This window comes from Elephas maximus, chromosome 22, assembly GCF_024166365.1.
Source record: "Elephas maximus indicus isolate mEleMax1 chromosome 22, mEleMax1 primary haplotype, whole genome shotgun sequence".
NCBI lineage: Eukaryota > Metazoa > Chordata > Mammalia > Proboscidea > Elephantidae > Elephas > Elephas maximus.
In genome coordinates this window covers 31,606,345-31,632,604 of record NC_064840.1, presented here as the reverse complement: position 1 = coordinate 31,632,604, position 26,260 = coordinate 31,606,345, and the positions used below count along the sequence as shown (strand labels likewise).

Here is a 26,260-nt window from a genome sequence, read left to right as displayed (position 1 = left end):
TGCTAGGTGCCCTCGGAGGCCACCCAACCCTGCTGGTTGCTGGAGCTGTCAACATAGCTAAGCCTTTGTAGGAACCAAGTTTGGGAGAGTGTCCCTGAGGCCATCCCAGGGACCCTTGTGCTCTTCACAGTTAGGTTTATTTGGGGTTCACAGCTCACCTGAGTTTGAGAAGAAGGAAGTGAAGTGGAGGGAAAGAGGAACACTGGGTAAAGTCTTGGCTCCCATGACCACATCTTCTGCACCCTACAGTTCAGCCTCCATTTCACATTACCAGGGGTGCTCACAGGGGCAGGGTAGTATGGTGGCTAAGGCCACAGGCTTTGGGGGCAGCCAGATGTAGGCTTGAATCATGGCTCTACACCTACCAACAGGGTGGCCTGGACGAGCAGCTTCATCATTTACATCTCCGTTTCCTTGTCTGTTCAATGGGTATTATAACCATCCTGGGTTATACAGGTAACAGGGTGTGCAGTAGGCCGTCAGTAAATGAGAACTACTGATTGTTATTATATTTACTGTTGTTGTTAGGTGCTGTTGAGTCAGTTCTGACTCATAGCAACCTTACGTACAACAGAGTGAAACACTACCTGGTCCTGTACCATCCTTACAATCATTGCTATGTCTGAGCCCGTTATTGCAGCAACTGTGTCAACCCATATCATTAAGAGCCACCTTCTTTTTTGCTGACCTTCTACCTTTTTTTTTTTTTCTACCTTACCAAACATGATGTCCTTCTCCGGGGACTGGTGCCTCCTGATAATGCATCCAAAGTACGTGAGATGAAGTCTCGTCATCTCCCTTCTAAGGAGCATCCTGGCTGTACTTCTTCCAAGACAGATTTATGCGTTCTTCTGGCAGTCCGTGGTATATTCAGTATTCTTTGCCAACATCATAACTCAGATGCATCAATTCTTCTTTGGTCTTCCTTATTCATGGTTCACCTTTCGCATGCATCTGAGGTGATTGAAAATACCATGGCTTGGGTCAGGTGCACCTTTCTATATTTTATATTTACGGCAACACTGAAATCAAACAACTCTGGAGGCTGGGGATTGGGCCCTTTGTTCATTGTCTTGCCAGCTTCTGGCAGTTAGGCATAGTAGGTGCTCAGTAAATGCTGGCTGAAGTCAGGGAGGGAGGGAGCAAGGAAAGAAAGGCCTTCTTTCATTCTCTCCATCTTTTATTATCCTCACAGAGATCCTTAAAATCCTGGGGTGCTGCTTAGACGGCAGTCGAGCCAAGTATAGCAAGCTCAGTAATCAGAAATCTATTTCCTAGTAACATCGCGTATGCCTGGTCCCAGTTCTAATTTGTTGTTCGCCAAGAACGTCTTGCTCTCTTTCACTAACTGATCCAAAAATGTGGAAATTCAGCTGCTGTGGTGAAAAGAAACATGTTGTCTAACTCTGGGCAGGCAGATGAAGACCCCCAATGGGGCTCCCCCTTTCCGCCCCAGGATACCGGTGACAGGGTAGCAGCTTCTGAGGGGACAGTGGCCTCTAGAACCACTGAGCGACCCTGCTGGGATGCATTAGGCCTCTCAGTCCACCTCACCCCCACCCACCCCAGAGAAGGCCAGCACTTGCAGCCTTATTAGATGCTGGGCTTCTAGAAGAGAGGCTGTGATTACAGACTGACCTTCCCCACCCCTTCATGGAAACTGCTGCTTCCCACCGGAGCTAAAGATAGGACCTGGTGGGTTTCTGGCTGTTTCTAGAAAGATTTCCTTCCCAGGTGATTTTTTTCCCTCTCAAGGTGAATTAAGGGCACCTTAGGTCATTAAAGAAGCCCTGGTCATGCAGTGGTTAAAGCACTCAGCTGCTAACCGAAAGGTCCGCTGTTCGAACCCACTGGCTACTCCTTGGGAGAAAGATGTGGCAATCTGCTTCCTTAGAGATTACAGTCTTGGAAACTCCATGGGGCAGTTCTGCTCTGTCCCCTAGGGTCACTAGGAGCTGGAATCAACTGGAAGGCATTGGGTTTTTGGTAGGTCATGAAAATGACTATTTGAATAAAATATGATAAAGGAACACAAGAAAATAGTCTTGGGCTTGGTTTATAAATAATCTGGAATTGACTTGTAAGATCAAGTCCTTTATCTTTTTTTGTTCCTTATCAGAATTCTTTTCCCTGTTGCCATGGAAACAAATCTAGAGAGAGGGATATCGGGGTTCTATGACTTGGGTTCAAGCTTCAGTAATTCCTTCATTCCACTTAGTAGGCATATTGAGTGCCTACTGCTCAAGTGCTGAATGCCGAAGGGTCAATAGGACATGTTTCTGCCATCCGTTGGCTCACAGTCTAGTGGGAGTGACTGACAGGTAAACTGAGTCATGGCCTTGCATGCTAAGTGATTTCTTGGAGGGGGAGTAACCTAGGCAGTGTGAGTGCTCAGAGGGGGCGCCAGTGGGCATGGGGGAATCATGGGAGGCTTCTCAGAGGAGACAGTATTGAAGAGGAGCTCTGGAGGATAATAGGTACAGACCAGGTGAGGAATGGGTGGAATGGTGTCCTAGACGGGGGGAACAGCATGTGCAAAAGCTGGCTGAGCATTAGTGTCGTCATCCCAGGGTGGTAGTATGTTCAGTTTGGCTGGGGTGGAGAGGAACTGGGGGGACAGGGGAGACCTGAGGCCAAAAACACTGTCAAAGGCCAGGTGATGAGTGACTCCTTTGTGATATCATAGTGATCCTGCCACAAGGTTACTGCAGGACCGTGGGGGGCCTCCACCTGGGTCTGCTTCATCTGTTGAATGAGCAGGTTGATCCAGGTCTCTCCTTGCCGGCCACTCCAGTTCCCACAGTCTGGCGTTCTGTGATTTGTCTGAACAATGATATGAATATGAATTATCACAGAATAATTATCATCCCTTGGAGCTGCCATTTACTGAGTGTTTTCTATGTGCCAGGCAAGAATGATCTCAGCCATTTCTTCACCTCACCCTCTTGAAGTGGCTGGGTTTTATGATCTCCTCTGGTGCAAACAGTTGAGGTGCTTGGCTGCTAACCAGAAGGTTGGAGGTTCGAGTCTACCCAGAGGTACTTCAGAAGAAAGGCCTGGCAGTGTACTTCCAAAAAATCATCCATTGAAAACCCTGTGGAGTACAGTTCTACTCTGACACGCATGGGGTCACCGTGAGTTGGAATCGAGTTGATGGCAACTGGTAAAGGCGGTGGGGGGGGGGGTGGGAGTTAGAAAGAAAGACCTGCCAGCGGAAGCCCTGTGGATCATAATGATACGACCCCATTGTGCTTGGGGTCAGTGTGAGTTGGAGAGCAACTCCAGGGCGGCTAACAATAGAGGTGGGGGTGGAGTCTGGCTTCTGCCCTGGCAGGGGGAGGGAACAAGCTGGTTAAAGGCCCTGGCCATGGAGTCAGATAGACCAGGTCCAAGTCCCAGAGCCCCACTTGTCAGCTCAGTGACCCTGGGCAAGTCTTTTTGGCTCTTCAAACCTCACCGTCCTTCTCTGCCTGTAGAATACCAAAAAAAAAAAAAATAAACCCAGTGCCGTCAAGTCGATTCTGACTCATGGCAACCCTATAGGACAGAGTAGAACTGCCCCATAGAGTTTCCAAGGAGCACCTGGTGGATTCCACCAGCCGATGCTTTGGTTAGCAGCTGTAGCACTTAACCACTACGCCAACAGGGTTTCCAGGTGGATGTATAGCATATATGAAAGTCCAGAGGCCATACCTCCTGGCCTTTGCACATGCCTCTGTTCTCTCTCCCTGCTGTCTGGGAGTACTCCCATTCATCCTTCGAAACCCCATCCAGATACCCCTTTCTCAATTGCAGGTGCTCAGTAAATGATCATCTTGCCTTTGCTTTCCTTGCCTCAGCCTCTTTCTTTTTTAGTTGGGTTTTATCCCCCCCCACCCTTTATGTTGTCATAGCATGCTATTATCCATTTTGTTTTTTTCTGGCTCTTTCTTCCACTGGACCAGTAATCTCGAGAATGTGCATTTTTGTATCAGATTTGGGGAGAATACATATATAGCCCTAAGGTTGAGGTGCTCTGGGGAGTCCCTCCCCTCCCCCTACAATGGCTGAGAATCAGAGACAAGCTCAGAAACCATGAGCTCTGCAGGGACTATAGGTCCCCTCGGGTCCAGCACAGAGTTCGCATAAACTGTCCAGAGAATGTTTGTTGAATGACTAAATGACTGACATAATCTGATTTCTATAATTGCACGTGCTAGTCTAGAAATGGAAACCCTGGTGGCATAGTGGTTAAGTGCTACACCTGCTAACCAAAATGTCAGCAGTTCGAATCCACCAGGCGCTCCTTGGAAACTCTACGGGGCAGTTCTACTCTGTCTAGAAATGGTGCCCTTACACTGTGGATAAAACCCCTCTTTAAAAAAAAAAAAAATTTTTTTTTTTGTTTTGTTTTGTTTCCAGGATCTCAGCGCCTTCTCTGGTGTTTTTGGATTAATTATGTAAGAAAGTAGTGGTTTCTTTCTTTCTTGATGCCCAGAGATATCCCAAGAGTTTCCTGGAGAGAATAGAAGAGTTTGCAGAAAATGTCCTCTGGTGGGAAAATACTTGTGCTGCCCCAGTTTTCAGGGAGCGATGCTTTTTATAGTCACACTTTCAGACCACGTTGTACCTAAAGGGAGGGAGCAAGCGAACACCTGTCTTCTCAACCAGCTTCTGCAGCCCTCTCAGCCCTCGTGGAAGGAAGCAGAACTGCGTGGTTCTGCCTACTACTTAATCTCTGCTTTGCATGACACTTGTTGTCCATCCAGGCTGATTTGACAAGGGCCTGGTCAAAGATGTGAGGCTGCAGGTGGCTGTGTGAGCTTGGGCTGGTCACTTAACTTCTCTCTGCCTCAGTTTTCACATCTGTAAAATGGGGGTAATAATCATAGAATGAACCACATTTCATTGTTGGGAGAATCAGATGCCATAATACAAGTAGTACTTAGAACAGTGCCTGGCACACTAAGTGCTCAATATATGTTGCCTATGATGATGGTAAAGGTCTTCCTGGGTGGTGAAAATGGTTTGTACTCAACTACTCACCTAAAGGTTGGTGGTTCAAACCCACCCAGCAGCCGCAAAAGAAAGCCCTAGTGATCTGCTTCTGTAACGATTACACTCCAGAAAACCCTATGGAGCAGCCCTAATTTGTAACACACGGGATCGCCATGGGCTGGCATGGACTTGATGGCAACGGTTTTTGTTTTTGTTTTTGTTTTTTAATGATTATGATGATAATGGTGGTGGTCTGAAGTTGGATTTCCTGGTAGCAGAGACTGAGGTGGGGATTCTTGTGCAAGCAATTGAGTTAGGAAAAGCTCTCAGATGAAACCTAGAAGGAGGGAGGAAGACAGAAAGGGCAGAAGAAGAAACTAAGCACCAGTGTGGTTTCAACTGAGCCTGAAATCTGGCCTCTGCCTGATCCCACAGGCAGCTCTGGAGTGTGAATTGCACACTGAATTGGTCCTGCCTTGAGGCAAGGGGACCAGGATTTTGTATCTTGTGTCAGTTGGTCATTGGCTGTGGGCATTTGGGCACAGCCACTTCCCTTGAGTGAGGGAAGTTCTCCAGAGAAGGATACACCCACAGCAACTGAAGGATGGATGTACCTCCCCCAAAAAAGGGATCCCAGTGGAAAGGGAGGAGCACCGACAACATCAATGGCAATGATGCGTTGCATGATTTCATCTCTGAAAATCAGAGAGGTTAAGTAACTGACTCAGGGTCACACAGCTATTAGGAACTGGAGGTAGGTCTCCAAGCCCCAAGCCAGGATACTGTGTTTATTTAGGAAGTCCAGGGTCAAGATTAGGGTGAAGTGGATGAGGTACTCACCTAGGGTGTAAAAATATTAATAACAATAAATAATATTTTAATATGCTGTTTTAAAAATAAAAATGTAAAAACTCTGTATCAACATTTTAGATAAAGACAAGATCATTATTGCTGAGAGAAGGCCTCGTGGCACAGTGGTTAAACATTTTGCTGCTAACTGAAAGGTCGGCGGTTCAAACATACCAGCCACTCCATGGGAGAAAGGTGTGACAGTCTGTTCCCATCAAGATTACAGCCTTAGAAACTCTATGGGTCAGTTCTGCTCTGTCCTGAAGGGTAGCTACCAGTCAGAAATGACTTAATGGCAATGTGTTTTTTTTTGTTTTTTTCCTTGTGCTTCTGGCTCCAATAGGGCTCAGGACAGCCCTGAGCAAGTCCCCATTTGTTGGACAATTAGATTCTTACTAATTTTTTACAACTGTATATATGACTGTGATAAACATCCTTATAGCAAAACATTTGTGTACATCCATTCTTAGTTCCAAGTGCAGATCTCTGGATGTGGAATTGGATCGTGAACTGCAGGGTCAAAGGCAGGGACATCTCCCCTCCTCCAGCATTTTACTGTGAAAATTTTCAAACACACAGAAAAACCAAAAGGATTGTATAAAGAATACACGTACGCTCACCATTTTGCTATATTTGCTTTATAAAGAGTAATGTTTTGCTATATTTGCTTTATGAAAATCTAGCCATCTATTCATTTCATAGTACTGTGTGTGTGTGTGTGCTTTAGGTGAAAGTTTACAGCTCAAGTTAGTGTCTCATACAAAAATTTGTACACACATTGTTATGTGACCCTAGCTGCTATCCCTACAATGTGACAGCACGCTCCACTTTTCCACCTGGATTTCCCGTGTCCATTCAACCAGCTCCTGTTCCTTTCTGCCTTCTCATTTTGCCTCCAGACAGGAGCTGCCCATTTAGTCATGTGTATTTACTTGAACTAAGCACACTCTTTACAAATATCATTTTATGTCTTATGGTCCCGTGTATTTTTTGTCTGAAGAGTTGGCTTCATAGTTGGTTTTAGTTTTGGACTAACAGAGAGTCCGTGGGCCATATCCTCTCGGGCCCCTCCAGCCTCAGTCAGACCCTTAAGTCTGGTCTTTTTATGTGAAACTGAGTTCTGCACCCCACCTTACTCCTGCTCTGTCAGGGACTCTCTGTTGTGTTCCCTGTCAGCCGGGCACCATCTAGTTCTTCTGGGCTCAGGCTGATGGAATCCCTGGTTTATGTGGCCCTTCCTGTGTCTTAAAAAAAAAAGGCTCATTTTTTTCCTAGTGTCTTTGGTGTTCTTCATTCCCTTTTGCTCCATGTGGGTTAGGACCAATTGATGCATCTTAGAAGGCTGCTTGCTAGCATTTAAGACCCCAGATGCTACTCGCCAAAATGGGATGCAGAACGTTTTCTTCATGAGCTTTGTTATGCCAGTTGATCTAGATGTCCCCTGAAACCATGGTTCCCAGACCCCTGCCCCTGCTACTCTGTCCCTCGAAGTGTTTGGTTGTGTTCAGGAAACTTAGCATTTGGTTTAGTCCAGTGGTGCTGACTTCCCCTGTATTGTGTGTTGTCCTTCCCTTCACCTAAGATCATTCTTGTCTACTATCTAGTTAGCGAATTCCCCTTTCCCTCTCTCCCCACCCTCGTAACCATAACAGAATGTCTCCTTCTGTGTTTAAACCTTTTCTTGAGTTCTTATAATAGTGGTCTCATGCAATATTTGTCCTTTTGCGAGTGACTAATTTCACTCAGCAAAATGCCTTCCGGATTTATTCATGTTATGAGATTTCTCGCCGATTCATCCTTGTTTGTTATTGTTGTGGAGTACTCCATTGTGTGTATGCACCATAATTTGTTTATCCATTCGTCCATTGATGGGCACCTAGGTTGTTTCCATGTTTTTGCTATTGTGAACAGTGCTGCAATGAACATGGGTGTGCATGTATCTATTCATGTGACAGCTCTTATTTCTCTAGGATATGTTCTAAGGAGTGGGATTGCTGGATCGTATGGTACTTCTATTTCTAGCTTTTTAAGGAAGCGCCAAATCGATTTCCAAAGTGGTTATACCATTTTACCTTCCCACCTAGGCCGTAATCTTTATGGGAGCAGATCGCCAGGTCTTTTCTCCCATGGAGCTGCTGGTGGGTTCAGCATCGTAGCAACATGCAAGTCACCACTGACGGATGGGTATTAGCTGTGTGTAACGCGCCTTGGCTGGGAATCAAACCCAGGTGTCCCACATGGAAGGCGAGAATTAAACCACTGAAACACTACTGCCCCCAAACAATAAATATGAGCCATCATTATATCCCCTCCTGGGCTGTGAGCCCCTTGTTCTTGGTCTCTGTTCCAGTGTATGGCCCAGAGTAGGTATTATCTGAATATTTATTAAATGAATGAGTGAATGAATGAACAAACAGCCATGAGGACTAAGAATCCAGAGAAGAGAGAAGGCTGTGTCCACTACATTGCCAGAGAGCCTCACGACAAACTCTCTCCAGCAGGGCCCTTTGACCAAGGTCTGGAGAGCAAATATTTGTTCAGAACCTGGGTGTGACGGAAAGCACAGGGGATGGGACGTGATCAGGCCGATTTGTGTCCTAGACTCCATGTTCGAACAGTAAATATTTATTGAACTTCAACTCTGGGCCAGGCGCTGTGTTAGATCGAGAAAACAGTGGGAAGGCAACAAAGTCCATGCCTGGGGGTGTCCTTGCTGTGTGACCTTGGGCACGTGAATCTACCTCTCTGAGTCTGCATTTCCTCATCTGCAAAATGGGGGAGCCCTGCTGGCACAAAGGTTAAGTGCTGTACTGCTAACAAAGGTTGGCAATTCCAACCCACCCAGTGGCTCTGCAAGAGAAAGACCTGGTGAGCTGCTCCCGTAAAGATGACAGCCAAGAAGACCCTATGGGGCCAATTCTGTCTGTTACATGGGGTTGCTGTGAGTCTAAATTGATTTGAGGATACCTAACAACAGCAAAATGGGGGCGTGGATCCCTGTTGGAAGGAGGGAGCTCCTCTGTGGGAACTCAACAAGTGTTTTTCCCTCCCAGATCCAGCTGCAGCTACTGCCATTCAGACAACCCGCCTCTTGCACCCCCTCCAGTCTTCAGGATCTACTGTCATGTGTCCGCCTCCCCACGTCCAACTATTCCAGCTCCATAAGGGTTAAAACTCAGAGAGCTCATGTGACCCACTGTAAACCAGGAATCATTCTCAGGGCTCCCCAGCCAAGCCTGCCAGCCCAGGATGGGGCAGATACTGTGCCCTGGGGTTGCCATGGCAACCCGGGCAGGCAACACAGCCCGCCCCATCCTTCCTTGGAGGACCTGCAGGGGCTATTTCACCTGGCTTGGTGTTGCCTTCCAGGGAGAGAGAGTGGGGAAGGAGGCTGGAAAGGCAAGAAAGGGAGTGGGAGGAGAGGGCTGGAGAGGGACCGCCAAGAGGGAGAGGGCGGGGAGAGAGGCTGAGAAAAACAGACAGAGAAACTGGCCACGAGAGGGAGACAGACTGACAGCAGCCAGAAGTCCCGAGCCGCTGCCTGTAACCCAAGAGGCAGAACCAGTCTCCGCTATTGTAACCTTCCCTGGGCTTTGCACGCGGGCTGGGTCTCCCACATACATGCACAGGCGCCCACACGCGCCCACACGTGTAGCTGCATTTCCTTGTGCGCCTGTGGCCAGGCCACTGGGGCGGGTAACTGTCAGGCACGTGAAGTCCCTGGCAGCCCTGCGGAAAGGGTGAGCGAGTTGGGACTTGGGGAAACGGAAAAAAAAAAATTAGGGCGGACGTCAGCGCCCTGGGCGGCCACCCTGCCAAGGCCCCTCCTGCATTCCTGGGCTGTGAAGCCCCTCACTAAGCCAGGGACTGATGTCATCTGGGCCGCTCCGCCAAGGGACCTGGGGGCCCTGGTGGCTGCCTCCGGAAATGAGCTAGATGCCTGCAGCCGACAGGTTTGGAATCTCGGAGGACGGGAAACCTGCATGGGTCAGGTGAGCAGGGCCCAGCGGTGGGCAGCCGGGCAGGGGGCTTCCAGTGTGTGCTTTGGAGGGACACCTGGCCTGCAGGGAAGTGGGGACCAGGGGGCCCAGGGCTGGTGCCTCTCCCTGCCCTGCTGCACAGGGACTGTCACGCCCTGGAGCAATTGTGACCTCTCGATTCCTCCCACCATTCCTCGTCACGACCGGTCTGCCTGGCGAGCACTTGGACCTGAAGATTGGACCGCCCAATGTGTTTACTTTACAACTCCAGGGGACTCCTCACCCGACACTGAGCCACCTTCTAATTCTGTGTGAGACCTGGGATCCACACCGGCTGCTTTCTCTGCAATGTTTATTTCCCCTCTGGTTTGGCTGAAGACCACAGCTGGGTCTTCTCTCCAGGCAAGCCCATAACTTCTATGAGCATAAAGTGTTAGGAAGACGGGAGAGGACACTGACGTTTTAATTGCTTTTCTCCCCTCTCACCTCCTTCCTCCCTTTCTGCCTGTCCCCATGGATTACCTCGGAGACAAACTCACAGTGGCCCAAACCCACATGACCCAGTGGATGGGGACGGTGAGGAGGTCGTTCCAGGAGGCTCTCAATTTAGTGACTACGACTGTGGCCCACGAGCGGACAAGCAGGGAGCCGGCCAGCCGGACCCCCTTCAAGCGCACCTCCTCCTTCCGACACCTGGCTTCCCGGAGTCGGGAATCGTTCCGCCGGTTCTCCACTCGCAGCCAACAGAGGTTTTCTTCCCTGAGGAAAAGGCAGACAGATTCAGAGGCACCAGATATTGTAAGCTTATTTTATTTTCTAAATATTAAAACAGTGGTAACAACCCCTCCTCAGCAGTGCTTCCCAGGGAGGGGATCCCAGAGACCTCACCAAGGGAAGCCGCCTTGTCCAGGGTAATGGTCCATAAAAGCTCAACTGCTTCCTGTGTCTGCGCCAGAGACAGAGGTGCAGAGTGGCCATTCCCCCAACCACGCAATTGTTCCTTCTCCTGAAGGTGAAAGGAGTGTACACTGGATTCACTGTCTGTATCAACGGGGCTGACACGGGAGCAGGGCTGGCTGCTTTGCCAGTTGGTCTATTGTAAGTGTGGTTGCTCCAGCCCCTGACCACGTGCTGTCCTCCCCTATTTTTAGGCAGGATTAGAGGGCACCTGTTTCATCTCCCCCCTACCCTCCTGGGATGACCAGGTGTCCCTGTCGTGTTTAACTTGAGTTGTGGCTTTTGTCATTTTGTCATTGAGCAAAAGCAAGGTCTTGTCAGGTTACCCAAGGAAAGAGCCTTAGAGGACCCAAGGTGGTAGCTGTGTTAGCCCGGTGCCTCAGGAACCTTGAGCTGGGCTTGGTGTGTGGGGGCCAAGGCGAGAGGCCTCGGGTTGGGTCCTGGGGTTCTACCAAGTCTCCCTGAGGCAGGCTCGTTCGGACTCGAGGGGCCAGGGTGGACCAGCAGCTCATGATTCAAAACTGGGCCTATGTCCCTCCAGGGGACAGTGCAGAATCAATCCCAAGGATGTTAGTGATGATTTGGAGTGGTGAGGACCGGCCCAGAGAGGGAATGGTGCCAGCCTGGGGAAGCACAGTGAGGAAGCAGTGGAGCTGAGGCCAGAGCACAGGGTTCTGACCCTATGCAGGGCTCTTTCCAGCTCCTGGCTGAAGGATTTCTCCAGACCTCCTGATAACTTCAGGGAGACACATGCCTTGACCAGGACTTAAAGGGAGGACCTTGTGTTTTCACATAGAAGAGCCCTGCTACCTGGCTGTGTTGACCCAATTTGCAGACTGTCCAAGGATGGGTGAAGGGCTAAGCCTGCTCCTTCCTGGGGTTTATATTTATGACAAGGGCCAGTGGCCATAGTGGGGACACCCAGCCTTTAGGGAGGGAGCCCAGGGGTACATCAGGCCCGAGCTGGCCCCCTGTGCGCTTGAGGTCACTGAGAGCTCACAACTGCCCTGCAAGGTATAGGGACTTGGCATCCTCTCAACTGGCCCAGGGAGGTGCCACGACTCTACCTGGCTCACACAGCAACAAGGGCAATAGGACACAAGCCCGAGTCAGAGCTGAGCACTTGAACACTACATGTGTCTGGTTGGCATGACGTCTCCTTCTCTTATGGGTCTCTGCTTCTTTGTGGACCTGCATTAATTAGTGAGGCCCAAATTTTGAGACAGACCCCCAACCCAATCACTGGAAGGCATGACTGGGCCCAGGGAGAGAAAGCCTTCTGTGTATTCTTTCTATATCTGTCTGTATGTGTCTCTCTCTTTGTCTTCTCTCTGTCTGTCTCTCTGTATCTGTGTGTATCTGTCTCCCTCTTTTTATCCCCTTGTCTCTGTCCCTCTCTGTCTCTTTCTCTCATGGCAGAGCAATTAAGGGCCTGGGGTTTGGAGACATCCAGGCTTTGTTTATCCCCCTGCCCCATCCCCAGGAGCTGTGTGACCCTGGGCATTGGCTCGAGTCCCCTGGCCTTGTTGCCCATGTGTAACATGTCAGTGCTGCCGACAGGACGTGCCTACCGCTTGTTGAATGAATGAGTGAATGAAGTCAGGCCATGCAGGGCAGTTGTCTCCTTTGTTCACAATTGTATCTCAGTGCCTAGAACAGTGTTAACTACATGTTGCATAAGTTTGAGCTCTAGATTTCTTCGCATTGAGCTCAAAAAAGCACCTATTTGGCATCTACTGTGTGCCTGACATCCACTAGCATTGGAGTTGAGAGCTTGAATCAGATTCTCCCATGTCCTGGCCAGGGGGTTTGCCCCAATCTCAAGCCTCAGTCTCTTTCTCTGTCAAATGGGGAGAACCAGGGGTGGCTATAAGGTTGACATGAGCACCTAACACAGTACCAGGCACGTAGTAGGCGCATGCTTCCAAATTCCTTCCTTCTGTTGGGTGCTCTGATGTTCTGACTCTGTGAGTGGGTACCACAGAGCAGAGTTGGATGCATACACACGCACTACTGCAGAGACAAGTACAGGTTCAAATCCTGGCTCTGCCACTTGCCAGCTTTTCAACCTCAGGTGGACTCTTCCCCTCTCTGTGTCTCAGTTTTCTCGTCTGTGAAATGGGAATGATAGCGATTTATCATGGATATACTGATAAATGTGCCACGCATATGATGGTGCTTAGCATGTGGTGTGCATGCCTCAAAAATTAGCTGTTGTCATTATTGTGACAACCAAGCCTTTGTCTTTCAAACCATTCCTCCAAAGATTCCCAGTGAACTGGAAAATCCACACCCGCCCCTTTTACTCAGGGACTTCACTTAAATATTTGCTTTATGGGAGGAAAATTTTTAAAGCCACAGACGATTACAGATGCAGTATCTGTGGCTGGGGTCCTGGGAGGAGGGCAGGTGCAGAATTTTCTGCTTTAAGACCTTGTACTCCTACGTGATTTATCTAAATAATCCATTTGGTCCGAATCCTGCCTCAGGCTTTATTTACTCAGAGTAGTGTAGAAGAAATCTATCACAGCCATAAAGTAATCCTCAAAGGCGTGCCCTGAAATGTTTTCTAAAGCCAGCCTTTAAATAATTTGGTAATAGCCTGCCTCCGCCGCCAAGGAAGAAAAGGGGGGGAAAGAGAGAAAACAAACGCATTGTCTCCAAGCTACAAAGGCAGGAAGAGGCAAGTTCTTGCCATAGCCCAGCATGCGCCCGAGAAAGAAGCCCGACACTGCGAGTTTAGCCGAGCAGACTAAAAGTGGGCTCCAGTTAGAGAGGTCCGACAGAAAATTCCGTTACCCGGGAACAGTGGGAATGCCACTGAGGCTGGAGGCTGAAATACAGGTGGAAGTGGATGCCTCCTGGGTTTCCTGGGTTGCAGGATGCTGTGCCCCAGGCATTGCAACTGAACAAACTTGGGGTAGAGCCTTAGCTCCACCACGTGCTGGCTGAGTGGCTTTGGGCAAGCTAAGTCGACTTTTTCGGCCTCAGTGTCCTCATCTGTACAATGGCGATTCCATTTGGACTTGTTTGTCAGTGGTTATGAGGATTCAGTGGGATAGAGTTGACTAAGAACCCCCACAGTTTGGGCATGCAGGAGGCGCTTAATGAGTGCTCATTCCACATTGCTTTTGAGGGGGTTCAGATTCTGCAAATGTGAGGCCCTCTGCCTAGATAGACAGACATAATGTTCCTGGGTGGTGCAAACAGTTAACACACTCGACCTGACAACCTAAAGATTGGTGGTTCACGTTCACCCAGAGGTGCCTCAGAAGAAAGGCCTGGTGATCTACTTTTGAAAAATCAGCCATTGAAAATCCTATGGAGCACAGTTCTACTCCGACACACATGGGGTCGCTAGGAATCAGAGTTGACTCGACAGCCACTGGTTTGGAGGAGTATAATTGTAGCTGGAGCGTTCTCTCAATGACTTAAGTGGGGGAAGGAGAGAGCAACCAAACATATATTGAGCACCTCCTACTTGCCAGGAACTGGTCTCCTTGAATCCCCACAGCTGCCCCTGAGAGAGGAGGCAGGAGGCTGTCCCTTGGATGAGAACTCTGAAGCTACTTCAGAGAGCTGAAGTAACAAACTGGGGCCCCATGGCGAGGAAGTGGTGGGGCGGAGACTCCCAGGCGTGTCTGCTGCTGGGGCCCGCCAGGGCTCTGCTTCAGGGCTTCTCTGTTGAAGCATTGGCACCTGGGCTGCGAGTTCAGTCCCCAGCTGAAAGCTGAGTGGGAGTATTTGGTTCTGTCAGTTATGGATTGAAATGGATGCTTAAAATATTCAGCAGAGCTCAGCATCCTCCGCCCACTCCCCCACCCCCATGCACACTCCACTCCCTAGGAGCAAGTGGGAGAGAATATGAAAGGAAAGGGATGTTTGTGACATCTTCGGAAGTCCCATGCTCAGCCACTACCCCCTCTGTGTTTGATTCCTCAGGCTGCCTTTACAAGTTATCACAGCATGCCAGCTTAAGACAACAAACATTTGTCCCTTGATATCCACGGGGGATTGGTTCCAGGACACCCCCATCCTCAGGATACCAAAGTCCTCAGATGCTCGAGTCCCTTATATAAAATGGCATAACATTTGCATATAACCTACGTTCATCCTCCTGTATACTTTAAATCATCTCTAGATTATTTACAATGTACCTAATACAATATAAATGTTGTGCAAGTAGTTGTTTCCTCCCAATTGAAGACTTGCTCAGGAAGGTAACCTTTCTCTGCTTTGAGTTTTTTGCTTTTCTGGGGACGCTGATACTGCCTGGGCATCAGCTGATGCCGATTCTCGCGTGATCTTAAAGTTCTTCAGACTGTAGCGCTTTCCAGAGCTAGCCAGCCATCCCTCACTAGCCTGAGACTCCTTCCTCTCTTTCTCCTCAACCCCCTCATATTTAGCTTTGGAGAGATTGCTTTGACCCCTTCCTTGCTTTTTAGGAGCCATTTTTTTCACAGAAGCAAAGGCTGTACGTGACACAAGTAACGAACGAACCAGACGATGCAAGCAATGCTCCAACAAGAAGTTCTGGAGAGAGACAGCATCTGTGAGGTGGTGGCGGGCTGCAGCAGGGGATGCCGACACATCACTTCATTGGCGTGGATTTAGCGTAGGGCTCAGCATGCGACAAATTGAAGCTTTGCTTTTTGGAACTTTTTTCCCCCCAAATATTTTCAATCCACATTTAGTTGAATCTGCAGTTGCGAAATGCAAGGATGTGGAGGACTGAGTGTACGTTTGTTCTCTCTAGCGAAGAATCTGTTCCTCGCCTCTTCCAGCTTTGAGAGACTCCAGGCATTCCTTGTCTTGTGGCTGCATCACTCCAGTCTCTGCCTCTGTCTTCACATGGCCTTCTCCCTTGTGTCTGTGTCTTCTCTTCTGTCCCTTTTAAGAACACCTGTCATCGGATTTAGGGCCCACCCACGTAACCCAAGATCACCTCCTCGAGATCCGTAACTTAATGACATCTGAGCACTTTATCTGTATTGTTGTTGTACGCCATTGAGTCAATTTCCCAATCATAGCAACCTCATGTGACAGAGTAGAACTGTCCCATAGGGTTTTCTAGGTTGTAAGTTTTACAGAAGCAGATCACCAGCTCTTTCTCCCATGGAGCCACTGGGTAGGTTTGAACCATCAGCCTGTCGGTTAGCAGCCAAGTGCTTAACTGTTTCACTACCACGGCTTCTTAATTAAATCTACAAAGACCCGTTTTCCAAATGAGGTCACGTTCATAGGCTCCAGGGGTTAGGGCTTGGACATATCTTTTCGGGGGCCAACGTTCAATGCGTCATCCCCTCCACATGGGCCTCCTGGCTTCAACCCTGGGTACTACCCCTCTGGTCCCTTCTCTATCCTGTAGCCCCAGAGAGCAGGTCATCCCCAGCCTCTCCCAGTGCTTCGAAAGCCCATGCTTTTTCCTGCTGCCTGCCAGGCCCTGTGCACTCAGCCCTGCCTCTCTCTGACCTCCGTCCCCACCACCTGCCCCCTCGCCCACCCTGTTCCTGCCACCCTTGCCTCCTTGTTCCTCATCAGTCACCATAGGCTCCTTCTAGCCTCAGGGCCTTTGCACTTACGGTCCCTCTGCCTGGAATCCTCTTCCCTCTTTCTTCGCATCAATCCATGTCCCCTCCGCAGAGGGGCTCCCAACAGCCCAGGCTAAGGTGCAACCCCGGTCGTGTTTCCCTCTACCCTGGCCCTCTGCTAATTTCTTCCTGGTACTTGTCTCACTCTGTACTTATTTCATTTGACTTCTTGACTTGCTTATTCTCAATCTTCTTCAATAGAATGTCAGGGCTGTGAGAGCTGGGGTTTTAGAACCAGAGCCTGGTTCCTCTTGGTTTCACCTACGCCTAGAACAGTGCCTGGTACATCAGAGGGGCCCACCAAGTGTTTACCATCTGTTGTCCTGAAGTCTGTGCTCCCCTTTGTTCTTATGTCCACCATTACTATGTCATAGATAGGTAAACCGAGGCCCAGGGAGGATAAGTGACTTGGCCCTGACACACACCTTCTAAGAATTGACACTAAGATTCCAACCCAGAGCAGTCTGCAACTCTTTCCTCATAATGAGGCAGGATGGAAACTTTGAGATACATTGGTAATAAAAGCTATTCATTCGGTCAAGAATTTTTTATCGAGTGCCTTCTCTGTGCCAGGTACTGTGCTAGTGGAGATGAGACAGACTGGGTCTCTCCCCTCACAGGGCTCACAGGAACAGGTAGACGCAATAAACAAATAAGTTAACTAATGAATGAACCAGATAGCCTCAGGTAATTGTTTGGGCTCTGACGAAAAAAAGTGTATAAGGGCATGGGGACTGGTAGGAGTGTATTTTAGGAAATGTGGTCAGGAAAGTCTTCTCAGGAGGTGACATTTTAGCAGAGGCCTAAATGGAATGAGGGAATGAGCCTTGAGAACGTGTGGGGGAAAGAACACTGTGGCAGAGAGAATAGCGATTGCAAAGGCCCTGAGGCAAGACAGTGGCTGTTGTGTTTGAGGGACAACAAGGAGGCCAGGGTGGCTGTGGCAGAGGAGTGAGTGGGAGAGACTAGAAAATGAGTTCAGGGAGGTGGGCAGGGGCCAGGCTGTGTAAAGACATTAGATTTTAGTACTGGAGCTAAAATATTGTATAAGTATTGGAGCTTGCTGTTTTTAAGCAAGGGAGTGCTATCAATGAATCTGTTTTTAAAACTTCCCTTTGGCCACTGTGTGAAGAAAGGGGTGTTAGGAAGTAACAGTGGAACAATAACCGCAGCTGCCATTTATTAAGCACCTACTGTATGCCATGCACAGATTGTTACATTTCTCCTGGAGACTGGGGCATCATAGGAGTGGGGCCCAGCTGCCATGGCCCCCTCTTCTGTCCCTTCCTGTCTGCACCAAGTGCTGCCTGCCGGAGCTCGTCTGACTCCTGCCAGGGGCCCGGGCCCCAGCCGCACCTTGGGGCATGGAGTTGCCATGCTGGACTTCAACCCAGCCCCAAAGGCCAATGTGATGACGTTGCAGCCTCAGCCGCGGTGTGGATGGGCAGGCAGGACAGCGGCTTTCTTTTGGGCTGGCCGCACCCCGTTTCAGGTCTCCTTTTCACCGTCCTGTCTGCAGAGTGATGTCACCCAGTGAACAATGGCTCCTTTACGGATTCAGCTGGGGCCAAAGGCTGGGCCCAGAGTAGGCGCCTCTGGGAGAGACCTGGAGTGACATGCAGAATGGAATACAGCCAGCAAAGGGCCTGGCGGCTCCACAGGGGTCTGTTCGTGTTAAATAATGTCCCTCTCCTCTCTCCTCACCCCAGCTAAAAAAAATGGGATGTGCTCATTTTATATTAGAAAAACATAGAAAAGCTTAAAGGAGAAAACAAAAGTTACCCATTATTCTAGCATAGATAAACAACGCCGTGGCATTCAAATGCATTTCCTTCTAGCCTTTTTTCTTCCCTCTCTCAAATAAAACTGCCCACCTGCTGTCTCTTTATATCCTTAAAAGAAAATTTTTTTATTTTTTTACTGTATTGTATGTCTTTAAAACCAGTTGTTACCAGGTCGATTCCGACTCATGGCGACCCTGTGCCTGTCAGACGAGAACTGTGCTCCGTAGGGTTTTCAATGGCTGATTTTTCAAAAGTAGGTCACCAGGACTTTCTTCTGAGGTGCATAGGGGTAGACTGGAACCTCCAACCTTTTGGTTGGCAGCCGAGCACTGTCCAGGGATTCTATTACATGTCCTTGTTGTCGTTGTTGTGTGCTGTCTGGTTGATTCCGACTCATAGTTACCCTATACTATAAGATAGAGTAAAACTGCCCCATGGGATTTCCTAGGCTGTAATCTTTATGGGAGCAGATCGTCAGATCTTTGCTCCTGCCTTTAGTAAACACTATTTTTAATGGCTATGTGACATGCTACTGTTAGCGTGCTTCATAATTTATTAACCCTCTTTTGGGATATTTGGGCCGTTTCCCATTTGCAGGGGTGGGGTCTATGTGTGAACTTGTTGTTTGGGTTTCTGAGAGGTCTGTGAGTTTCAAATAAGCTCATTTCCCTCTTTCTGATCTCTGGGCTCCTTTGTTACTCCTGCTTTCTCTCCCTCTTTCAGCGTTTGCAAATCTCAGATGTTTTGTTCAGACAAATGCCTTTTGCTTCCCAACCAGGAAGCCAGAAACTTCAGGAAGGAAATCTGGATTGATACATATCACGGGAATGTTGTATTTTTGGATTTCATGAAGAATGGGGTCTTCAGCAAGAAGTAATCATGATAATTCCTTATGAGAAGAAATAATATACTGGTGTACTGGTAAAAGTTTAACCACTGGGTCTTTGGGGAAAAAGCCCTGATTTGTAGTGTTTGCCAATTTCCATGGTGTAAATATTCCCACCATGGCCAATTTCAAGCTACCAACCACCTGTTGCTGAACAGAGAGCTGGGAAAAATACGCAATAGATCACTATTACATTAGTATTTCCACCATGCAGATACAATAGACGTAAATGACCCAAGAGCATAAATAGTAGTAAGAGATAGCAAGATAATTAGAAAGTGATGGGTTTGAAATGCTGATTACCTTTTTAAAATATATATATATCTTATTTAATTTTCAGCTTGTATAATTTAATTTTGATCATGGCTGTGTTTACCAACTGGCTCACAAAAATTCATGATAATTTATAACAATTGGCTCTGGGAAGCCAATACAGGCCAGCTCCAGCATACCACTGTTGGTTAAGAGAGTGAGTTGTGGACTCAGAGAGCTGTGGGTTTGAATCCTGGATCTACCTCTCACTTGCTACGTGACCTTAGGTAGGTTGCTTAATCTCTCTGTGCCTCAGTTTCCTCTTCTGTAAAATGGGGCTAATAATATTACCTCCCTCCATGGTTGTGAAGATTGAATACAGTTAACACATAGTAGAATCACAGTAAATGTTAGCTATCATCATCATTTATTTAGTGCTTAATAATTGACAAGGAAGTTTTGGAAATAGATAGTGCTGATGGTTACACAACACTGTGAATGTATCTGAGGTCACTGATTAAATGACTCCACCTCCCACCCCCACCCCCTCAAGAAAGAATCAACAGCTTCCGAGATGGCCCCAAGGATCCTACCTTCTGATATTTACACTCTGGGTAGTCCCCTCCTGCACTGTACCAGGTTGGTCTGTGAGACCAATAGAACACAGCCAAGGTGATGACGTCCCTTCTGAGATTAAGTTATAAAACACAATACAGCTTCCATCTTGGTCATCCTTTTCCTTTCTTGTTGCACTCGCTTTGGGGGAAGCCTGCAGCCATGTCTTGAAGACACTCAGGCAGTCCCACAGAGAGGCCCTGTGGCAAGGAACTGAAGCCTCCAGCCGGCTGCTATAGAGAGAATGAAGACTGCCAACAACCTCATAAGTGAGGTTGGAAGCAGATCCTCCACTCTTCCGAGGAGACTGCACCCTTAGCCAACAGCTTGACCCTGAGCCAGAACCACTCAGCTAAGTGCTCCCAGATCTCTGAACCCCAGGAACTATATGAGATAATAAAGGCTGGCTATTTTCCGCCACTAAGAAGCCCTGGTTGGAGCCCTAATGGTGCAGTGGTTAAGTGCCCAGCTACTAACCAAAAGGTCGGCAGTTCGAATCCACCAACCATTCCTTGGAAACCCTATGGGGCAGTTCTACTCTGTGCTATATGGTCGCTATGAGCCAGAATTGACTCGATGGCAACAGGATTTTTTTTTCTTTTGTAAGAGCCCTGGTAGCGCAATGGTTAAGCACTCAGCTGCTAACTGAAAGGTTGGCAGTTTGAACCTACCCCATGGCTCCTCTGGAGAAAGACCTAGTGATCTGCTTTCATCAAGATTACAGCCTAGGAAACCCATGGGGCAGTTCTACTCTGTCACATGGGGTCACTATGAGTTGAAAATTGATTCAACGGCACCCAACAACAACATTTTAAGCCACTCAGTTTTTGGGTAATTTATTCCGCACAAATCAGTAACTTGGAAGAAGTACAACCAGAATGCTCCTTAGAACCGAGGATGGCGAGACTCTGTCTCACATCTTTGGACATGTTATCAGGTGGGATTAGTCCTTGGAGAAGGACATCATGCTTGGTAAAGTAGAGGGTCAGTGAAAAAGAGGAAGACCCTTGTTGAGATGGATTGACACAGTGGCTGCAACAATGGACTCAAGCATAACAATAATTGTGAGGATGGCACAGGACCAGGCTATGTTGTACAATAGGGTCACTATGGGTTGGAACTAGCTTGACAGCATCCAGCAACAACAACAATCAGTAACTAATACAAATTCCTTTTTATTTTTCTCCATAACAACAGTCTGAAAGAGGCAAGGAGTATTATTTAACCTTTCATTCCATAGATGAGTAAATTGAGTTGGGAAGAACTCAAGGTCTGTAATGTGGTGGCTGTTGGTGATCCCACTGGACACCACTCTCATTTCATGGGTTCTTGCTCGTAAAGGAGTCTGCTCAGCCGGCCTGAGTTCAGGGTCCCCGGGGCTTTTGAGGAAACTCACCCTTTTAGGAGTTGGCACAAATCTCCTGGCATAAGCTGGAATCCATTTCTTGGATCCTAAGTGCTCATCATCCCATTTGACTCATCAAACATTCATCGTAAGGGCTGGACTATAAATGACAGCCACCTTGATGCATGAATTTGAGCCCACGATACATGATACATGAGAGTGGCTTTTCTAGGCCAGAGCAACCCCTTTGGATTGCCCTCCTCCAGGGAAAGGAACACTGGGGGCTTAGCTGCTAACCGAAAGGTCAGTGGTTCAAACCCACCAGCCACTCTGAGGGTGAAAGATGTCAGCTTCCATAAAGATTTAAAGATTCAAAGCCTAGAAAACCCTATGGGACAGTTCTACTCTGCCCTATAGGGTCACTCCAGGGCAATGGGTTTGTTTGTTTTGTGATTTATGGAAAGGATTAGATTTAGAACCCACGTAAGATATTACCAAGAGTGAAAAAATTGTAACATTTGTCAAACGATTTAATTTTTTTTAACTTACATTTAACAGTATTCCTGGCTGTTCTTTCTTGATTGGGGAAAAAAGGGGTGCCTGTAAAATTAGCTCAGTACGGTTAAGAGCTTGGCTCTCCCTTCAGACAGATCTGAGTTCAAATCCCAGCTTTACTGCTAACTAGCTGTGGGACCTCATTCAGGTGACTCTTCCTCGGAGCCTGATTCTGTGTGAAGGTCTTAGCACCATGCCCAGCACCTCAGAAGGAACAAACCAAACAAGTTGCCGCTGCGTGGATGCTGCCTCGCGGTGGCCCGTGCTTCATGGTGTTTTCAGTGGTGGAGTTTTTGGAAGTAGACCACCAGGACTTTCTTCTGAGGCCCCTGTGGGTGGGTTTTACTGCCAAACTCTTTGTTAGCAGCTGAGCGCTTAACCATTTCCACTATTCAGGAACTCTAGTAGCACCGAGAAAGGGCATAATAAATGTTACCTGAGCTATTATTCTTTTAACCTTGATGTATTAGTCAGGTTAGGGTATGTTATGCTGCAGTAACAAACTCTCAGTCAGTTAGCACAAAATGCTTATTTCTTGCTCACATGAAATCTGCTACTGGTCCAGTGGCTCTCTAAGGCAGCTACTTATTCAGGCTATTTACATCTTATAGCTAGGCCATGTGGGAGAGTGTGACTTCTGTGTGACAGTGTCAGAGGAAAAAAATCTGGAGAGGGTCACACCAAGGCAGAGGCTATTGTCCCATTTTACAGCTAGGGAAACTGAGGCTTAAAGAGTAATACATCTTGAGCCCTTACCATGTGCCAGGCTCTGAGCTAAGCAGATTATTTTATTAAATCCTTATAACAGCTCCATGAGGTATTATTTTTATTTATTTTATCCTTCCTATCAAAAAAAAAAATTTTTTTTAACTTTTTTTTTTTTATCCAAGGGAGAGGAACCTTGGTGGTGCAGTGGTTAAAAGCTCGACTGCTAACCAAAAGGGTGGCAGTTCAAATCCACCAGGCACCCCTTGGAAACCCTATGGGGAAGTTCTACTCTGTTCTATAGGGTCACTATGAGTCGGAATCTACTTAACGGCAATGGGTTTTTGTTTTGTTTTTTTTTTTTAATCCAAGGGAGAGGGAGTACCTGGGTGGTGCAAATTGTCAGTGTGCTTGGCTGCTAACCAAAATATTGGCCATTTGAATCTACCCAGAGACACCTTGGAAGAAAGGCCTGGTGATCTACTTCTGGAAAATCAGCCATTGAATACACAGGTAGATAGATATGCCAAGAGGTGTGGGAGGGTGTAAGGGAGCACACCCGCCAGCAGGTACAAGTTTAGTGGTGGATATTTCTACATACATGACTGTGGGTCCTCCTCATATAATAATATAGACAGTAGAGCATATAAGGAGCACGGTCAGGGAAACCTCTTAGACATAACCAGACACCTCGCAGCAAGGCAAAGAACCACAGACTTGAGGGATATCTACGTCAATTGGCACAACATAGTTTGTAAAGACAATGTTCTATATCCTACTTTGGTAACTAGCCTATGGGGTCTTAAAAGCTTGCGAGCGGCCATTTAAGATACAACTATTGGCCTCTTCCTGTCCAAAGCAAAGGAGAATGAAGAAAACCAAAGACTCAAGGGAGGAATTAGTCCAAAGGACTAATGGACCACATGAACCACAGCCTATATGACCCTGAGACCAGAAGAACTAGATGGTGCCCCGCTACCAGTATCAACAGTTCTGACTGAGATCACAACAGAGGGTCCCCTACAGAGCAGGAGAAAAATGTAGAACAAAAAATCAGATTCACAAAAAAGACCAGACTCTCAGGTCTGACAGAGACTGGGAGAACCCCCAAGACCGTGGCCCTAAGACACCCTTCTGACTTGGAACTGAAGCCATTCCTGAAGACTACCTTCCAGCCAAACAATAGACAAGCTCGTAAAATAAACAGTAACACCCCAAAGGAACGTGTTCCTTAGAACGATAAATTATGTAAGATCAGAAGGGCAATATTTGCCCAAAAGCAAAGATGAGAAGGCAGGAAGGGGTAGAAAATTAGGATGAAAGGAAATGGGAAACCCCAGGTGGGAAATGGGGAGAATGATGACATATTGTGGGGAATGAAGCCAAGGCCATGAAGCACTTTATGCACAGATTATCAAATGGGAGTCTAATCTGCTCTATAAACTTTCACTTAATGCACACACAAAATAATCAGCCATTGAAACCCTATGGAGTACAGTTCTACTCTGACACCCATGGACTTGCCATGAGTTGGAGATGACTGGACAGCAACTCGCTGGCTATCCAAGGGAGAAGATGTTACTTGCCCAAAGTCACCTAGTTCAGAATCATCAAAGCCTGGACTCAAACCTACTTTGGCTTATGCATAATTTCTTGTCCCTCCGCATCAGGGCAATGGCTTAAGAAACCTAGCATGCTTTTCCTGAGGGGCACAATGACAGACCAGGGTTTTGCACTGGGGCGCAGTTGACATTTGGGGCTGGATCATTCTTTGAGGTGGGGGTGGGGGCACTGTCCTGTGCATTGTGGGATGTTTAGCAGCATCCTGGCTCTACCCACTAGATACGAGTAGCAGCCCCACAGCCGTGACAATCCAAAATGCTCCAGATGTTGCCTAGCGTCCCCTGGGGGAGCAAAATTGCTCCCATTTGGAACCACTGATGTAGACTGTAAGAGTTCAGCATGTGCTTAGGTCCCTGCCTAGCCTCAGCGAACTCCAGTGGGTGTCAAAACGTTGGTAGTAGGGTTTTGGAATTCCCTAACTTTGTGTAAAGTAACCGTTGATTCCTGGTGTAATTTTGGGCAAGTCTGCGATGATAAAGCATTTTTCCTTAGCCACAAAATGGCAAACCATGTCTGCATGTTGAGTTGAGAATGAAACAAGATGATTGTTGAGTGCTCCGGTATATAGTCAGTCCTTTATGAATGGTTGTTTTTATTGTTACTGGAGTTACCATCTGTCAAACAGAAGCATTGGGGGGATATTTTCTAACAACTGGGGATACTTTCCATGGTGGTTTGAATCCCCAGGCCCTTGTCAACGGGCTCCTAATCCAGATATTTACTTTCTGCCAAAGTCAGAAATCATCTGGTAGCTCATCTTCCTGTCACTCACGGGCTTGATTTCTAGAAACGGCCCTTCCCTGGGCACACCTATAATTTAACATTCGTAATTCCTCAGTTAGTAGCTAGGATTCCTCTTCTTGGTAATTGCCTTCTGCTTTGGGGTGGGTGGGGGTGGATGTGGGGGCCGTGTTAAGGCAGCTACCTCCCCTACGCTCTGCAGACATCTTGGCAGGAAGAGCCCAGAGGGTTCTGGAACCTCTGGTGCTGGGTTCAAGGAGTGAACAAAGTTGGCACCCTGGTGGATGATGGGTAAGCAGAGCTTCATTATCCATACATTTTTGTTTGTTTGTTTGAGCCCAAGGAGCAAGTATAAACAGGTTGCTGAGGGATAGGAGGTTGGCGTGGAGTTGCTTTTCCGGGAAGAACTTCTGAGCCTTGACTGTCAGGACATCTAGAACAATCTAGTCCACCCATTTCACATTACAGCTGGGGAAGCTGAGGCCCAGAGAGGAAAAGAGACCTCCACAAAGTCGAGTGTGAGGGTTTCTGAATTCAAAGTTGGGCCGTTCTGAGGTCAAGTAATGTTTGACTTTGACAACCCTCAGAACTGAGCAGCAGACATTTATTGAGCTCCTACTGTTTGGAAAACTCTGCAGTCACCTCTGTGAGAGACTGAAGATGAAACGCAGCTCCTAACTTTGGGGAGTTTTTAGGAAAGTGGTGAAGATGCAGTCTTAGGAGTCAGAAAGAGGAGGGTGCCTATCCCAACTGTATAGCCTCACATCAGCCTCTTCTCCCTGGGCCTCAGTTTACCCATCTGTACGTGGCAGGTCTGTTGTGACCTCTTAGGGCATTCCAATGGAGATAACCTGGATTCCTGAAGCTGAATTCAGCCCAGATTCCTGAATCACTGCTCCACTGCCTATTAGCTATGTGACTTTGGACAAGCCACCCACCTCTCTAAGCCTTATTATCCTCAGCTGTAAAATAGGAGTCATAGTGTCCTTCTCCCTGCCTTTGCACACCGCCAGGCATCTGTCAGTTTGTTATACTGTGGGGTCTTGTGTATTGTTGTGATGTTAGAAGCTATGTCACTGGTATTCAAATGCCAGCAGGGTCACCCATGGAGGACAGGTTTCAGCTGAGCTTCCAGACTGAGACTGACTAGGAAGAAGGACCCAGCGGTCTACTTCTGAAAAGAATTAGCCAGTGAAAACCTTATGAATAGTAGTGGAACATTGTCTGATATAGTGCTGGAAGATAAGCCCCCCAGGTTGGAAGGCTCTCAAAAGATGACTAGGGAAGAGCTGCCTCCTCAAAGTAGAGTCGACCTTAATGACGCGGATGGAGTCAAGCTTTCGGGACCTTCATTTGCTGATGTGACATGACTCAGAATGAGAAGAAACAGCTGAAAACAT

The 26,260-nt window shown here is 47.8% G+C and overlaps 1 protein-coding gene across 10 annotated transcripts in view; it reads left to right on the top strand.

Moving 5' to 3' along the window:
* The window catches only part of KIAA1671 (KIAA1671 ortholog), a 239,253-nt gene that overhangs the window by 139,515 nt on the left and 73,478 nt on the right, over positions 1-26,260 (top strand). Inside the window, exon 2 of one of the 10 annotated variants that reach the window (XM_049866980.1) lies at positions 8,880-10,604. The exons of 8 other annotated variants lie outside the window; for them this stretch is intronic. In XM_049866980.1, coding sequence (XP_049722937.1) covers positions 10,320-10,604 — 285 coding nt within the window. In that variant the 5' untranslated portion in view covers positions 8,880-10,319. Of the gene's footprint in view, positions 1-3,201; positions 10,605-26,260 lie in introns of those variants that run through there. One more of the 10 variants, XM_049866979.1, reaches the window with a different exon arrangement.